The sequence below is a fragment of the Ammospiza nelsoni genome, chromosome 9 (assembly GCF_027579445.1).
Source record: "Ammospiza nelsoni isolate bAmmNel1 chromosome 9, bAmmNel1.pri, whole genome shotgun sequence".
NCBI lineage: Eukaryota > Metazoa > Chordata > Aves > Passeriformes > Passerellidae > Ammospiza > Ammospiza nelsoni.
In genome coordinates, this window is record NC_080641.1 from 17,288,214 (window position 1) to 17,306,051 (window position 17,838).

General features: G+C 38.2%; 1 protein-coding gene across 1 annotated transcript in view; it reads left to right on the forward strand.

Moving 5' to 3' along the window:
- Nucleotides 1-17,391: 17,391 nt before the first annotated feature.
- Nucleotides 17,392-17,838, forward strand: part of OLFM3 (olfactomedin 3) — a 49,336-nt gene continuing 48,889 nt past the window's right edge. The window contains exon 1 of the mRNA XM_059478741.1: nucleotides 17,392-17,599. Within this exon, the coding sequence (XP_059334724.1) occupies nucleotides 17,531-17,599 (69 nt within the window). The 5' untranslated portion in view covers nucleotides 17,392-17,530. The remainder of the gene's footprint in view (nucleotides 17,600-17,838) is intronic.

Consider the following 17,838-nt stretch of genomic DNA (forward strand, 5'->3'; position numbering starts at 1 on the left):
TTGGGGAATAATTTCAATGACAATAAGCTTCTTTAATTTTTCCAGTATGTTCCTTCTTTGCTTGGGAAATTTTTTTTCTTCTGCACAACAGAGCTATGGAGATAAAGGAAGAAACGTGACTGTATTTAGATAATTGCTTGTATAAGATCCTGTTTATGGTTACAGAATCATGACAAAGGGGATTTTTTGATTAATGAAGTTACTCAATTAAAAATAATTTAATGTGCTGGATTAGCACGATGTTGGGAAGAGACTGAAACAGTTACCTGGCAATTGATCAAGGAGCCTTGTCTCATAGAACAATACTAGCATAAAAATAGCTCATAAATCTGAAAAGCTGATTACCAAAACTGTTGTGGGAGCTTTATTTTTTAGAAGAATATTGAATTAATGAGGAATAATACAAAGGGGGAGTTTAATTATTCTGAATAGAAAAATTTTCTACCCTAGCCTCTCAGGATGAGTGTGATTATGTAGGTCACATATCTAAAATGACTTTTATGCATATTTCATTAAAAGCCACATCTTTTCATGAAGGATAGGAAGCAATAAGCCCTCTTCAGACAGTACTCTCTCTATAGTGCCTTAAAAGAAAGCTATTTCCTTTGTGGTTATGGAGCTGTTCAGATGAGCCATCAATAAACACAAAACCAGGCATATTTCATTTTCAGGTTATTGCTTTCACACAACAATAAATTGTTTTCTTTCCCACTCTCCCCAAACCCTCACAATCATTTTGAGTGTACAGTAATTAGACACTGACCAGGATTCTTAGTCTGCTTGTACCTCTGAAGGGTTACTATCAAACTGATGAGAATTCTACATAAGCATTTTCAATGATGTCTTGATTCTGAGTCAATTTGTAAGAATTTTCTATGAAATTTTACACATACAAATGAAATCAAACAATTGATAATGAAATTATTGAGCAAATATATTGATATTTTTCAGCTGACAGTCACTTTGCTGTTTTCAGACAGGAAACATGTTTACATCCCATTTTAGTGTTTTTCTGCTTTAATTTTTAACTGGGTTTCAGAATTTTTTTGAATGTAATAAAACATTTCTCACTAGATTTCTCACAGATGTCTATGCTTTCAGTTTTTTAATCACCATTGTCACCTTTTCTTAGCTGTAAGACTGAGATTTCGTGTACTGCACATACTTAGGAGAAAGGCGAAAATTAAGAAAGACTAATTACAACTTAAATGATAATTTTTTGCCTAGTCTTGAAAAGCTAATAAGCACAGTGGAGCATCAGAAGGTTGACAGGATATTGTCATACACAATGCCAAATCCTGGATGTCAGATCAGTGACCGAATGTGGATAAAGTTCTAGTTTATCCAGTACATTTAACTGGTGAACTGAACCATGTGTCTTCAGAACTGAAGGTCTGTGGATTAACTTACACACTACCACATCCACTTAGGGTCCTAAATAATTGCTTGCAATGAGGTTTAGGGGAAATAGCTTCCCAAGTACTCCTCAACTCCTGTTTTCATATACATTCACACCTACGTATAAGGAACAATAATGATAATACTGTGCTGTTGTTAAATTATGAAGCCACAGCTTCTATCACCTCTTGGTATATATCTTGGCTGTGGTACTTCTGAGTCTGAAATGTTTGACAGAGCTTCAGATTTATTCCTCCAAACTTCAATTATCAAAATGAATCCCATTATGATTTTCACAGCTGAATAATTTCAGTCTTCAATGAACACTATAGGAAAGGTATCTGGAGTTGTTAACCAGAAATTAGAAAAGAAAGGCATCATGCAAGAGAGATGGTTTATCTAAGCAAAAGCACTAGTTCAGCACTGCCTGAAACAGCACAGCACAAGAGAATTGTCATCAGTCCCTCTACTGCTATTGAGATTGCAAAGCCTTCTCTTGAAGCTTTTTACGCAGTTCCTCCCTCAGTGTTCTAACCCTCCTCAGCATCTCCTTAAATGTCACTGTGCTCTAGTGGCTTATTATGGTTCCAGCTCCCTTCTGACCAAACTGTGCCAGCAATCCATTGCCTGATGAACAATCACAGCATTTGGAACCATCTTCTCAATAGACAACACACACACAGGGGCTTTGCTTGGTGTGAAGTTTCCAACCCACACCAACCTGAGGGGAAAAGAGAGACTAACACCCCAAGAGACTTGAAGCTGACAAAAAACTCAGGCACATACTAAATCCAAAGGAGGAAAGGCGGAAGCTGTAATCTTAGTGTGGGACAGAGTTCAAGCCAAAAAGTGAATAGGATTTGTACACACTCCATCTTGTGCGCAGAAACTTACTGCACTCAGCAGTGTTATTCTGATGTCCCACACTACCAAATCATGTCCACTCAGAGAAAACTTTCCTTTGTCTCCTCCTTACATCAGTGTCATTTACAGCCCTCTTCCTGCAGGCACATGCTAAATGATTGAAACCATGGGAGTCCCTCAGACTGGTTCCCAAGCAAGAGGAGTCATCTTCCAAAGGATGCCTGGCTTCCTCCAAGAAGAATGCACAGGGCAAGGATAGACAGGGTCTACACTTGGGTCTACTACAATCAAACAGCATGAAATTCTGACACCACTTCTCCTGACCCATTTTTCCCCACAGTAATTCATAGGCCTCAGCAGATCCCATACTAACCCATTCCTTTAGTGATTCATACACAAAGCAGTTGGAACAGGTAAGAAATATGAACCTCTTCAGAGCTGCAAGTGATTCATGAACTAATGCCCTGGGGCTATTAAATTTCTACAAGAGAGTGAAAAATTGTATGGATCTGGACATGTTTGTTAACACAAAACCCCTAATGCTATATGCTTACACCTATGGATACCTCTTGCGCTTTCCATTTTTTCTTGTGATTTTTCTTTTTGCTTAGTTTTCATGTGCTGTTGACATTTCAAGTATTTATCTGGCACGGAATTAACTCCTAGTCTGTACAAGACCATATGCTACACTTAGAGCAAATACAAACAAGGAGCTTTCATCTAATCTCTATTTTGATTTGCAATGATCTAGACCACTATAATATGAAGGAGTACCATACCAATACCAACATATAAAATCAGCAAAATACTCCAGAGAGCACATCTGCTACATCAACTAAATTGTGCCTGACCTCACACACATGTGAATTGTGACTGGGCACAATGTGGGTAGCTTATCACAGGGCTCATAGGAAATCAACATTCTTCCAACAATTATGCCTCTGAAACTTATAGAAGAAACAAAATGATACCCAGGATCTGCGCATTCCACTGTTTTTAACTGGCAACAACAGTTAGACTTAGTCTCAACGTTTCCAGTATTTGCTTGATAGCTCCTGGTCTGAGCCTAGTAGTGAAATCAGAAGACAAAACTGCACTAGTTTTTATAAACACAACTAAAAACAGATAAAATCACTGAGTTTGGCATCACAGGAAGAAAGTAAGAATTGAGTAAACTTTGCATTGTCCAAGTAGACATGGGTAATTTCCAACTAGCTGTACTCATTCTTTGCTACACCTAACTGACGTTTAGCTCGCACATATTTCCTGATGCTACTTGGTGATAGCAAGGCAAGAGTTGTGCATTCTCCAAGAGCTCTTCTCAAACAGCTTTTAAGAAGAGAAGACAGTCTTCCTTCAATTCTGACTGTGACTCAGATGTTGATATATAAAAGGGACAACAAAAACATCAACAGAAATATTTTCCAGTATAAGGGACACTTCATCATCTGAGCAATTAAACTACATTTTAAGATCACTGTACCTTATGCAAGGAAAAAAAACCCTGTAACAACACTGTAACAACCATATCCTAAGGGGTTGCTTTCTTTTGCCTGGAAGTTAAGTGACATTAAACATTTCTAAAGCTCTGTGTTACACAACAGAAACAGCTTTCTTAGCCATGTATGCATGTTATATATGTCATTTACACTGACTGACAGTGACTTAAAGGTCAGCATCCAAGCAAACCAAGACTCTTGGGAATGGCATATTGCAAATTAATGATGAGTAAATTTCAAAAGGTTCCTCAATTTCAATTTAGCTCACCCTCTGTAAGTATGGAATGCCATATCTATAAAAAGAAGTACATCTATGACACAGGGTTGTATCACAAGTCGGTGCTGATTGAGAGTTGATTATAAACATTGCAAATATGATTACATGGGATTTTTTTTTGCATTTTCAGTTTTAATTAGTTGAAACTCAAACTTTATAACATAACTCAAAATCAGACAAATTCAGTAAAACACATTTTTACACGTGCTTATGGTTGGGGCTTTTTAGCTTAAGTAGGTAATCAGAAATTTTTAAAAAATTAGATAATTTTTTTGGATTTGTTTCAGTTTCTGTTTTGCTTTGCTACTCAATATTTTTTGTTTCAGTCCTTTCCCTCTTTTTTACCTCTGTTCACAGCCTGTCCCCTTTGTTACCTTCATTTCCCTTCTACTGCTGTGCGCATAAAACATATCTGCACTGCGTAAACACTGTCTAGGATATGACTCCAAGCTTTTGTCAAAAATCTGTAACTGATGAGGCCGGAAAATATCAAGACTAATCAAAAATATTTCCTTCTACTTTGTACCCTCTCAGTTACCAAAATCCACCATTTTTCCTCAAAAATAATGAAAACTGTTTGCAAAATCCAGGATTACTATTTCAGTTAGTCTTCCCTCTGTGTACATAAGATCTATACAGATAATAATAAATTAATGTTAACAGTTTCATATGCAACTTTTCAACCAATCCACCTAAAGACTACAGCTGAAATTCTGAAATACAAATAGTAGAATTTTATGCAAGTACTTCTAACATCTTCCTCTACTAGCCTGGAAAGCTGTGCCATCTTTACAAATCTTTGTTGTGTTATGCAAAGCTTCTTGAGAAAGCACCTACTGTTTGTATCTGGTTTTGTTTTTTATGAATGCCTTTGATCTTGTTTCAGTCAGTCTCACAGAATGGGAAACCAAAGTTGCATTAAAATCCTTAGCATGTTTCTAAAAGCCATCATTTAATACATAGGGAAAAGTGAGACTATTAAAAATCTTTTAGCAAGATTTCTATAGAGCTTTGATTGAAAAAGTTAGTTTTTAATTCTTAGATTATCAATATCAATATAATTAATAGAATTAATATGCTAAATCTAGTTAGGCAATACATTTTCTCAATTTAAAATCAATAATAAAATCAAGATCCTCTAGTTCTGTCGTTGAACAATCAAAATATGCAGAATGCCTTTAATTTCATTTAGATGAAGGCAACTAATTGGGAAATTACATTTTAGAACATAGCTAACTACATTCCTATAGAATCTAAAAAGTATGGCAAAGTCAGTAACAATAGCCTCATGCCAGCTGAGAGAGCCTGCTGTTTCAAAGGTAATTGTACTCCTCTATCTAACACATAACTCAAAAATGTTTGAATACAAGTGGCAGTTACAGGTCTGTAAGATAATACCATTCAGTACTATTCTAATATATTTTATCACACACCCATATAGTTTACAGACATGTATTGATCAATCTAAAAACTGATACAATCCAGATATTTTTTTCTGAGAATTTGTACAGAGAAACTGGATTATTTAACAAGAAATTACCAAACCTATATCATTGACTCCAACTGAAGATTCATAATAAAATATTAGGAATACTTGTCATTCAAAATGTGCTTGGCCTTGTTCAAGGACTTCTCAATATCAAATGCATAAGAGATTCCTTTGGCCCATGACTGGTTCAGAAGTAAGGATATGCTGATCACCTTGCTAGCAAACAGAACAGCAAAATGTAAAATCCCTCTGCAAGCAGTGCTCATATAGGTGTCTCCTCTGTACCACCACTAATACTTTTCCCCCAAATTCTAATATTAAAATAATTTCCTTGACACATCTATCCCTTTCTTAAATTTGGATTAAATTAGCCAACATTTCATTTCAAAAAAATAAGGGGAAGATGAAGGATAGAGCAAAGTGTTTGCTTTTTTCTCCTGCAGCAAACCGGATCAAAAAACCCAAACACTCTCTAACACAGTTCACGCCTTGCCAGTCTGTTACTGTTTAAACAATCCTCCAAAAAGCATCATATTATTTTTCTTCTTCCAGACAATTATTTTCAAGTATTTAATGTTCTTTTGAACTTAAGCCTCATACCTTAGCAAAGAAATCCAACATCTTGGCAAGAAGGAAAAAGCATCCTCTCAACTAAATGATGCAGGGATTTGATTAAGAGGTCTCAGTCTCTGTAAGAAGTTTGTCTGGAGCCACTGTGTGCCTTCTCTGTGATTTCTAGTATCCAGTTATTAAATTAAACTGACAGATGCCCACAGAAAATATTTTATTAAGGTAGTAAGGGCTTCAGTAACTTTCCAAATAGCTAATTCACATAGAGAATTTAGAAGTCATTAAAAATTTATAAGCTGTTATCATTCTCTTCCTGGTTCACCTTGCAGATCTGCCCACTCAGAAATTTTCCTTCTTTTTCACACTATGCTTAACTGCATTAAAATATGAAAGTCTACACACAAAAACTGACTACAGTAATTTGGACAGTTTTGACCATTTCTACAAAGAAAACAGAATTTCCATTGCAATGGATGTACATGTAAACTATCCAGTAGGGGCCTAGACAGTGCCAACAACTTCTAACTTGATTGTAGGCATCTCAGCACAGCAGAGTGACAGTTATAAAGGAATCAAACTGAAAGCTTATACAGAGGTCCAAACTGTTGGCTTTATGGCTGAATGAATTATCAAAACTAATGTTCACAGCCTGTCTGTAAAAAAACTTTAAAGACTTCCTAGACTAGAGGTAATTATTTTTCTTTCTTCATCTCGTTCTTTCAATGGTACATTAATATTCTGAGCTGTGGTTTTATATGAACATTTATTTTGTAACAAGATCAAAGATGAGAAAGCAAATATTGGCCTTTATATGCAAACCAAAGAAACATAGATGTTATTATGTGAATAAAGCTTTTCTCTCTCTCCAGCCCTCTTTAATCAGTTGAGAAATTAATACACTTGAACAAAGACAGGAACACTGTTTTATGCATTGTGCTCCCTAAATCCTGTCAAATAGATTATAACAGTTTGTTCTTGACTTTTACAGAAGATCCACCTGACTCACATTCCATATTAACTGCAAAAAACAACTAGTTGGGAAATGAATCCATTATGTCCTATATTACAGGAATTAATTTTTTTAAGGATGGGTGTAGTAGGGGAGCCTCCACAACATAAAACACAGGATGGAAACACAATGTGGTTTCTTTATGATTTGACTGGAAACCCTTCTGAAGGTTATGCACATCCCTTTATCTCCATATAAAACACATTTCATCTGAATTGTAATAAATGCAACCACTTCACAGTGATGGAAATACAGAGAGGCAACATTCTTATTAACTTCACTGACTGATGTTCCTACCAACTTTATCTGTGATTATAACTGTGCATATAAATCTCTTCAGATCAGGAGCTTACACTGCTTCAGAGAGAACTTAAATTGTAATGAATTATTTTTTCATTAAATCAGTGAGCAAAAAGAGCATGTTCCTTTATTGGTAATTATCTGTAACTTAGTAGATAAAAAATATCTACTCATTGGGAAATTTTCACAGTTTTCTGAACAAATTTTAGTTGTAAGGTTTCTTGTGAGATAAGCAGGACTTGGTACAAACCAGCAATTAGCCCTCAAAAATTAATGGTAGTCTGTGTGATTGATTTTTTTGGGTCACAATACAATGATCTTTTTATGCTAGATGACTCCAATATTTCACTAACCTTTCTTAAGTAAATGGAAGATAGTGAGATACTGATTTCTCATCATATCTACACTAATACCATCAGCTGGCCTAACTTCGCTTTAGACAAACACACAAACAGAAGAAATGTTTCTTAACAGCTAGAAAGGAATATTTAAAACATTCACCAATAGTCAAAGTCTGTAGCATTTTTTACACAGAAAAGTTCACCTTGAGAGCCTTGGGCAAAATTCAGCATTGCTGAAAAATTCAGACAGCATTTTAGATTTTTGTCTTAAGTATCCCATTATTCCTGTTTCTGCAAATCTGACAAGATTGCAATGAAAAACACCCTGTAGATTGGAAAAACCAAGGGTATTTTTCTACCTAATATGGCAATTTGTTTTACATAATTATCATATGCCTCCATTATTTATTTTCAGAGTTTGATAAAATGTCGTTTACTCCACACCTGATCTGCTATTATAAAACAGAACCAGTCAAATACAAATGACATGAGTATTTCCACTAAATAATCACAGACAAACATTTGCTTGGTCATGCCCTTTTTTCTTTTCTTTTTTTTTTCCTTCCCTTTTGCATGACCTTTCATGGCCTAATCCCAGGCTCCAATCCTGGTGCCACCCAGAAATGCATTTGTGGAAATGTCACATTTGTGTTTTAAGGTTTGAAGCACTGGGCTTCTGAATTGTACTCTACTGGTTTTATACATTTTCTTTTTTTCAACATGGTTGTATCCTAGGAAGAAAATGATATATTTCCACAATTAATTTCTACCTGCTGTGACAGTGCACCCTCAGGGTAAATATGATATTTTATATTAACACACTGAAAACTTCCACTGCGATTGACCTTAAAGACACTCACAAATTAATTACTTTGCTCATCAATATGGCATGGCAGCTAAAAGATTTGAGCACATACCCAGCCAGTTAACATGCATGCTGCCATCTGCTGAATTTGACAAGGGATTTGTACTACTCTCTCTGAAAGAAAAGCTGTGCTGCTTTCCAAGAAATATGCTATCAAACTCCTCATGCCCAAGTCAAATAATGACTATTCATGTTCTGTAAAAGAACTGGTAGTGTCTCATAGGTTTTCTCACCTCTGAGTTTAAAACTAAAAAGGAGCCTATCTCAGCAAATTCATTCAAACTTTGGGATTGAGTCCACTGCTTAACAGCTGAAGCTAGGTTATATTCAAAATATCATTAGATTTAAATGAACCCTCAAGCAGTGCAGATGTGAGAAAGGAATTTCACAATTTATGTACCTCATTGTCCACCCTCAGTACTACTCTGATTTAAAATGCTGTCCTCTGGCTTGGGACAAAAAAAAATTGTATTAATGTGTAAGCTGAAGTTCCTGTAAAACAATGGTCAGGGACCAGCACAGAGAAGCAACTTTTTTAAATAGTTAATTATGAGAGAGTTTGACACCATTCACACAAAGACTACAGCTAGCTTCTGAAAAAAAGCAGAGCTGTTCCAAAAATATGCACACTTTCAACTTGTACAGTACCGTTCCTGTAATTAAAATTAATATCAAACTGATCTACATAGCAATATATAAATATATGTATACATATAAAACTGCATAATATACATCATACTGGTCAAAAAATCCATAGTGATGTGAAATTCAGCACCTATACTCTCTCAGATATGCTGAGGAATAAGATAGGTGGCTGGCCCCAAGTCCTGCTCACAGCAGAAGGGACAAGGCAGTTGTGCAGATCACCACCATTCACACTGTTCCAGGATAATCCAGGCTGGAGGAGACCTCAGGAGGTCTCCAGCTCACACTGCTACCCAAGGCAGGGTCAGCTGTGAAGTCAGACTTCAAAGTTACTCAAAGTTTTATTCAATCTGGTCTAGGAAACCTCCACAGATGCAGATGGTACAGCCCTGCTGGGCAACCAGTTCCACTGTCTAGATGAATAGTGATAAAGAGTTTCCTTATGCCTTAAAATATGAGGTATTCATAGTTTTTATGTTTTCTGAATATTAAATATTGTAGGTATTATTTACTTTTTGGACACACTGGTTATAAATTATGGGTTGTTTTATAAAAGATAAAATCACTGGAATGGAAACCACAGAGTGAAGGAGAAACACCACATTTTGCTCCAAAACACAGCTTTATTACAATTATTTTTACGGATTATTTAATACAGTTATTCCCTCTAAAATTTAAAAATGGGTTGATATCTTACAGAAAATTGAATCAAATCTTTATAAACTTTCTTCTCTAAAGAAGAGATCCTATGTTTGCTTTGACCAAGTATCATAGTCAGAGCTATGAGTGTAACTGGAATGAATGGAATCATTGTATCTGTCCTTCTGTGGCTGCTGAGCAACAGGATAGGAGGAAAATCAAAACTACATAAGAGCCAACTCTCAAGAATTTGGGGTAACACTGGGAAAATGGAATAGCATAAAAAAAAGGGATAATATGTCCCACATGCAAGTGATAGACTCCTAAATCTGATACTGTAATGAGAAAATTGAAAAAAAATGACACTGAATGATGTGGAATGCAGGAATGCAAACCAGCTCAGAAGTAGCTGAGCTGTTCAGCACAACTCTTCATTAGCCCACTGCATTGCTTGGAGACCTGGATGGAGCCACCTTTCTAAAGTATTTCTCTTCCCAACATTTACCTCCTGAAAAGCTGCCTACCTACTCAAACTGATCTCAGAGAGCACACTGACAGGCTCCTTCCACTGCACCCACATCAGTATTCAAAATCTAATCCTAAAGAGGCACCCAGGGGATTCCAGTCAGCATCATCTTGAGAAATTACTTTTTTTTCCAAGTTAATTATATTCTAACATCTATCTGGAATTAAATATCAAATATGTATCAACTTATAAAAAGTACCCTAACAGTGCCTCAGTTTATGCCATCAGTTATAACAAGCCCTGGGCTATATGGAACAGAATCATGAATATTGTAATAGTACCACAAATAGCACCACACTGGTAGGTTCTTTTAAAAAATTAAACTTATTAAAAAAATCAAAGCAATGAACTACTGGATTACAGAAAACACCCACCTCTTAAGCCCATTTGTCTTTGCGAGAAGTTCTCAGTTTTCTTTCTCCATTCCAGCAGAAATTTCTGCATCCCAGAAAGATTCTACATAGACTGATTCTTCATTTGGGGAAAAATATCAGGTATGATGCTTAATTCAAAACCTTAATATAAAACAGAACACAAAGCCCATCAGAATGTTTGCACCATCATTTGCAATCATGACCTAATCTTTCCCTTAATATGTAATGCATCCTTAAGTGATTATGACAAAGACTGGTGCTGCAACTGAACTTTTAGTAGCAATTCCTTATTATTATTTTATTACTTTGAGATCCAATCTGGCAAGGCAAGGAGTCTCAGGAATTATACAACGATCAATAGTTGAGCATACTCTGGCCTTTCAATTCCCACAAACTTCATGCTGCTACCCCAGAATATTGCAAGCAGCCTCTTTAGTACAACTCTTTGGTCAATAAATATTCACATAAATGCTATGAGACACAAACTAGTTTTGCCTGCATATTTAGAGAACATACCAAAATAAATTCATACACATGTCATCATACAGAACACTGCTCTTTGTCACTTCTGCAGTTGTATTTGCAGATTACATTAAAAATACATAAAGTAGAAGAGGTATCTAATATTAAACGTTCTACAGATTCCTGAGACCAAGAGAGAGACTTAATTAGCCACTTAACCCAACTTTAATTGTGACTTGACAGGCTAAAATTTAGGTATTTTTAGAGATGATAATAGTAAATTTTAAATATTGCCAAGTGAGTATTATAGCATTTAAAAATCATATTATTCCTACTCATATTAAGTCAGACAAACCAAATTCTACCAAACAACTTCTAGATTTTTCTATCTGTGCTGTATTCTAAAAGAAAAAGTATTTTTATCTTAATTCTCCAAGTTTCACTTATTCTCCAGGATCATACTTTTTTTGTGATCTTGTAGAAGCAAATCTTAATCCTTAAATTTTACAATATTAAAAATGATAGAAGTCATGCATAACCAGCAATACATTTAAAAGTTATTCTGATGGGATTTGCTGTAAAGTAGTTGTCCATACTGGAAGGGGAAAATGCCAGAACACGTGTGAGCAGAGTTCCATAACCTTCTAGGAAAAGCATTTTTGGTAGAGGTACATTCTTTATAGATACTGTCACTTTTACAAAGAATGCCCTTCCTACATTTCCCACTGATTAAATCTTTAATTACATTTCCTCATTTCTATTCATAGTGATTCAAATATAACTGAACTATAAAGCTGAATATCCTATAGCTATGTTTTACTCTAAAGATTATGTTAACTCCTAAAAGACCAGAAAGAAGATTCACTTTATAGATTTGTTTTTGATGCATGAATGAAGTCCTGTATTAAAAAGTAAATAAATAAGCATGGTATCTGAAAGAAAAACAAAGCCAGCGAAATCACAGAAATGTTTAAAAATATTAATCTTAGCTGTATATACAATTTAAACTTCCACAGAGTTAAGTCTTTCTTGTATTTCATAGGAACTGTAAATATGTGGGAATACTTTACTAAGACCATTTCTTCTCCAATGAAAATTAAGGTCAAACGTAAACTTTGGCAAAAGTAAATTCTAGATAAAGATTAGCTTTAAACAAAGAGTTAAAGAGGTGCCTGAGTCACTGGTTCTCTGTTAAACCTGTCCACATCACCCAGTACCTAAATGTTTCTGCCATCCATCAGGTATTTCATGTTTGTTGAGGGAGGCAGCAGCATTGATGGACTCACAGCTCCTCACATCACAGCACATCTCACCACTGGCATCAGCACAAGCTCACCAGGAAATAACAGCACTGCTTTTCTGCAGAAACTTGGATTTTAACTACTTTCAGTGCACTCTTACAGAGATATGCAAAGAAAGTTAATGTTCACAGAAAAGTTCCTAAAACAACTCTGAGTAACAAAAATTCTTTTGAAAGACTCAATTCTAAAATGGAAGGAGTAGGAAAAACATCCACTCCTAAATTTATTTTCAACAATTATTTAGCCACCTTTTAATTCTGATAACATACAAAAAATCAAAATACATTTTTCAGGGAAGAGTAGGACTTCAAAAAAAATTTTCTGTTTAGAAAAATAGTCATCACTAGGACAGTTAGACTGACAAAACATGCTTTTAAAGCCTCATTTTGATATTTTAACTAATACAGATGTGGATTAGAAAGCAAGCTTATAGTATTGACAGATTCCAAAAATTACTCTGCTAATAAGATGGACAATTATCAATTGTACTTCAATCTGATGCTAAAAACTATCAAAATATTAGCAAATTTAATAATATAAAGTAGTCCCACCATGAATTTTGTCCCACATGTGCAACAATTTTATATTTTATTTAACATCTATATACTCTTCACTGGCTAAATTAAATTAATTTTTTACTAATTTTTATAACCATCTGATTTTTAAAAACTTCATGTGTTCTGTTTCTGTCATGTTCCTTCCAAATGTAAACAAATACACTGTGTCAAAAAGCTTAGCTTCTGCACCAATGATACCTTAGTTTTGTTTGTACCTTTTTCTCTCTCTTTAGCTTCCTTGAGATATCAAAATCTTTTCTGCAGTGAAGAACAAATTTATCCTCTTCAAGGACATTTCAGAGCAGCTAACATCAACAAGGGCCAGTATTCAACCCTTCTTTCCAATTCCTAAATTTTTCATTCTCACAATCAGGAGAATGCCTAAAATTCAAAATCCAGACCACCTTCTTAACCTAGTAGAAAATTCAACACCCATGAAGTATTAGGTATAAGACCAATTTAATTAAGTTTCCTGTTTGGAAAAAATATTTGTTAGCACTGCAATTCAAAAGTTTTCAGATATTACCTGCTACAAACAAATATTGCCTTTCCACAGATACACATGTGAGGTATCCTTTTTCATAACTCCTATTGTGGTATTTTCTGGGGCCCCCCATGGCAGGAAGGAATCAATGTGACTCCATGTTCTTAGAAGGCTAATTTATTATTTTATGTACTTATATTATATTATACTAAAGAATAGAGAAAGGATATTTACAGAAGGCTTAACAAGATACTAATTAAAAACCTGTGACTCTCCAGAGTCCCGACACAGCCGGATGGTGACTGGTCATTAAGTAAAAACAATTCACATGAAACCAATCAAACCACCACCTGTTGGATAAACAATCTCCAACCACATTCCAAAGCAGCAAAACACAGGAGAAGCAATCACATAATTATGGTTTTCATTTTTCTCTGAGGCTTCTCAGCTTCCCAGGAGAAGAAATCCTGGCAAAGGGATTTTTCCAGAAAACATGACCGTGACACCAATCACTGCTTTCCAGCTGCCAAACTCAGACTGAAGAACTTCAAACTTATTTATGTGTAATTTGGTACCTACAGCCAATTTATCAACTTTGTTTCCCACGCACCCGAGTGAACAAGCCTGTGCCTTACCCAGCTGCCAGCAATAGATCTCACAATGTGCTGTGAGGGAAAGCTGCTGTAACTGCAGGCACACACTGAGAACATCCCTCCCCATCCAGACAAGCTGCACTCACAGCGTGCCTCCACTCTGCTAACACTCTGGCCCTTGATGCCTGCAGGAAAGCTTTTGGTGTCTCTTTTCTTCTCTCTCACAATCATGTATTTCACACTGACTGCAGCAGTCAGTCTCCAAACAAAGACCTCCAGAAGAAATGTCATTCACAGAGAATTTCATAGATTTTTAAAGATGATTAAAAGCTTTGCTAGAGAGAGATCTTCACAATCAGGTATTCTCTTGCTGCTTCAGGGCGTATGGCAGAAATAAAAACTTCTCATGAGAACTTGAATTTTGTTTAATTTTCAGATAAACTTTAACAAACCAAATTATTTCAGGTACTAATTCCTAATGATTCTCACCAGTCTTCAGACAGTCTTTTCTGTCAAAGAGAAATTACTTGTCAGATTGCCAGATGGTAGAAGAACATGTGTATTACATATTTTCATTTTCTTCTACATATATTATAAAAATCAAGAAGAAAATAATTGGGTCATTTTATGTTATCCTTTTGAAACATGTTTTGGTACTTTTTCATATATCAAATAAATTACTAGTTTGTAACACATAAAAGTATCTGAGAAGTTCAGAGTTCTGAAGGTTTGTGTTTTTAGGGGAAATACTGGGGGTTTTTTTTAACTCTTCAATTTTACTGATTTCAAAGACAGATACTCCAAGCAGCATCAGGAAGTGGAAAAACATACTGTATCACTGAAGCTCCTTAAAAACTTGCATTCTATGATTAATTTAATAGTTCATATGCTTCACCAGCTTTATCTATGATAAACTGAGAAAAAAAGAAGGGGAGAAAAGCATGGGGAAAGTAAAGCTAGGGAAAATTAGGGAACTAGTCACTGAGGTGCTCTAGAAAAGATTTAAATACCTTCAATCTTGCCTTTGTGGCTTTGAATCTATGGCCTTTTTTTGTATGAAATTGTTTCTGCTGAAAGCACCATTCACTTTGTCCTTTGGACAACCTGAGGTTTTCAGTGCATTGGTACCATTACTTTATATTGAATTCATATGAATATACATGGATGTCCTCTTTTATATTTTTTTAGCGCCACTTAATAGAAAATAGGGGTTTTACATGCTTTCTACAGGAGGGTTAAAAAAAAAATCTAATCTCCTTTCTGTCTCTTTTATATTTTCCTTTTAGAAGATAATTCAAAGGCAGCTGCATCAGAGGGGAATCTCTTTCCATTGTTGACCCTGGAATGGCAATGAAAGCTCATTCATAATTTCCTTTCCAAGCCATAAGGAAACATATTTTGCAGACCTACCTTCCAAGGAAATGAAAGACTGTATCTCTGTAAAAGATACTGCTGATGAAAAGGGGGTATCTAAGACATCTTAGCATAAAATATACATTTTAATTCACTCAAAAAACAAAATCTAGTTATTTTAATCCTAGAAGCAATTCAAAAAATGTAATAAAACACTGGAAATTACAGGAAAAGTAAGCATTTTTGATCTGGAAACATTATGCCAAGGATGTGCAATCTTTTCAGACAGCCTGTAAGCACAAAGCTCCATTTGTCTTTTAGCAGTGGTCTTAGCTGCTCAAGGCAAATGGCACCAATCTTGTGGACTTGGAGACAGTTAGAAAATCATGTTCTGTTCACACTTATCCTAAACCCTCCCAAACTTGGGGTTTTGTTTTGTCTGGAGTTTGGTATTTTAACACTCAAGTTTTGCTTCTTTAAGGATATTTTTAACCCACTTTTCCCTTAGTTAAGATTATACAGCACCTAAAAAAAAAAAAAAAGGCACAACAGTGTTGGCCTTTCTGTACAGGATGCTTAAAAAGCACACAGTGAAACCCCCAGAGAATCTAGTTAAGACCAAAAAATTTCCAAGCTAAAATAGATGTTTACCACACATTTATAATAACCTTAACAGTGTCATAAATAAGATTAGCCAGACCATAGGTCTTGAGTATGAGTCTTCTAAGGGAAAATAATTGAACCATTAGGATGCTTCACCCATGTTAACAGGATAGTGCTGGGCCATGCTCAGCTGTGCTGAAAGCAGACACCTGAGGAAGCCAATCCCTGTACTGTGAAATTGACCTGTGAAACCGTCCTGGGAAACTGACCTGTGGAAGTGGCCTGTGAACCTGACCAGTGAAAATGACCTTTGAAAGCGCCCTGTGAAACCGTTCTGTGGAAGTGTCCTGTGAAACCGTCCTGGGAAACAGACCTGTGGAAGCGTCCTGTGAAACTGACCTGCACAGGGACAGCAGCCAAGGCAGAGCCCTGGCTGGCAAAACAGCGCTGTCTTGACTACAAAGATGCTGGCTGATGCAGGGAAAAGGAAACTCCTGCTTGCCCTCGGGCAGGCTTTCAAGGGTTCCCCTCAGCAAATGACTCCCACCTGCCTGCACCCGCACAGGCTTCAGCTCACAGGGCAAACCAAGGAGACACGATAGTCCCATACATAGGCCAGCTGGAAAGCATGGCTGGCTTTACCCTCACCAGAGCTCAGTCAAGCCCTGATTTAACTTTCTAGACGGAGATGAGAATGGGATTCCCCTGAGGAAAAGCCTCTTCCCGCAGTTCCCCTCATCAACCCACCCTTGCCATGGTGCCAGGCGCTCCTTTCGGGACAGCGGCTCCTCCCCGCCTACAGCTGCCCTCCATAGAGACTCGGGCCTCCGTCAGCCACTACCGGGGGGATAACCGGGGGTGGGCTCGGCGGGGCCCCGCAGCCGGGCGCGGGCTCGGCGGGGCCGCCCAACTGGGAGCACCGGGCCGCCCTCACGGGGGCACCGCGCCCCCCAGCGGTCCGGCCACGCCTCCCCTCACGCGCGGCCGCTGCCCGGAGCCCCCGCACCGCCCGCGCCCCCCGCCCGCGCGCCCTCCCGCCGGCGCTGATGTCACATCCGCCGCCCGCGCCCGCCCGTCCAGCCGCGCCGGCTCCGCCGTCTCCCGGGCCCAAAGTTTTGCGGTGGGCTGGCCGGGGGGAGGGGAGGGGCGGGGTGGGACGGGGCCGCGGAGCCGCTCCGCCAGCTCGGGCAGCGCCGTCCTCGCCCGCCCTCCCCGCGCCGAGGCTGCCCACGGAATGAGCGTCCCCGGGGCGGCTGCCGCTGCCGCCTCCACTCGGGCTCCGGCGGGCGGGCAGAGAGCGCGGCTGCCGGCGCGGTCGCTGCGGCGGGAGCGGAGTGAATGACCGAGAGGAGCGGCGCGGAGAGGCAACTCCGGGATCAGGATGCGGGCGCCCGCCGGCATCCTCAACCTCCTGCTGCTGTCCTTGCTGGCCGGCCTCGATCCCTCCAAGGTAGGAGCCGGCCGGGCGGCAAGTTCGCAGCGGCGGAGCCTGCCCGCGCACGGCGTCCGCGGTAGCGGGCGATGCTCCGGGTGGCTCCGGGGAGAGGTGGGGGGTGTCCTTGGCTGTCCGAGCGGCCAGGACGGAGAGGAGAGCCCTGGCCCCAGTTCCCGGCCCGGGCGCGCAGGGCAGGGCACCCCCGCAGCCGCAGCCCCAGCCCCCGGCAGGAGCTCGCTTTCCCGCAGGATCTG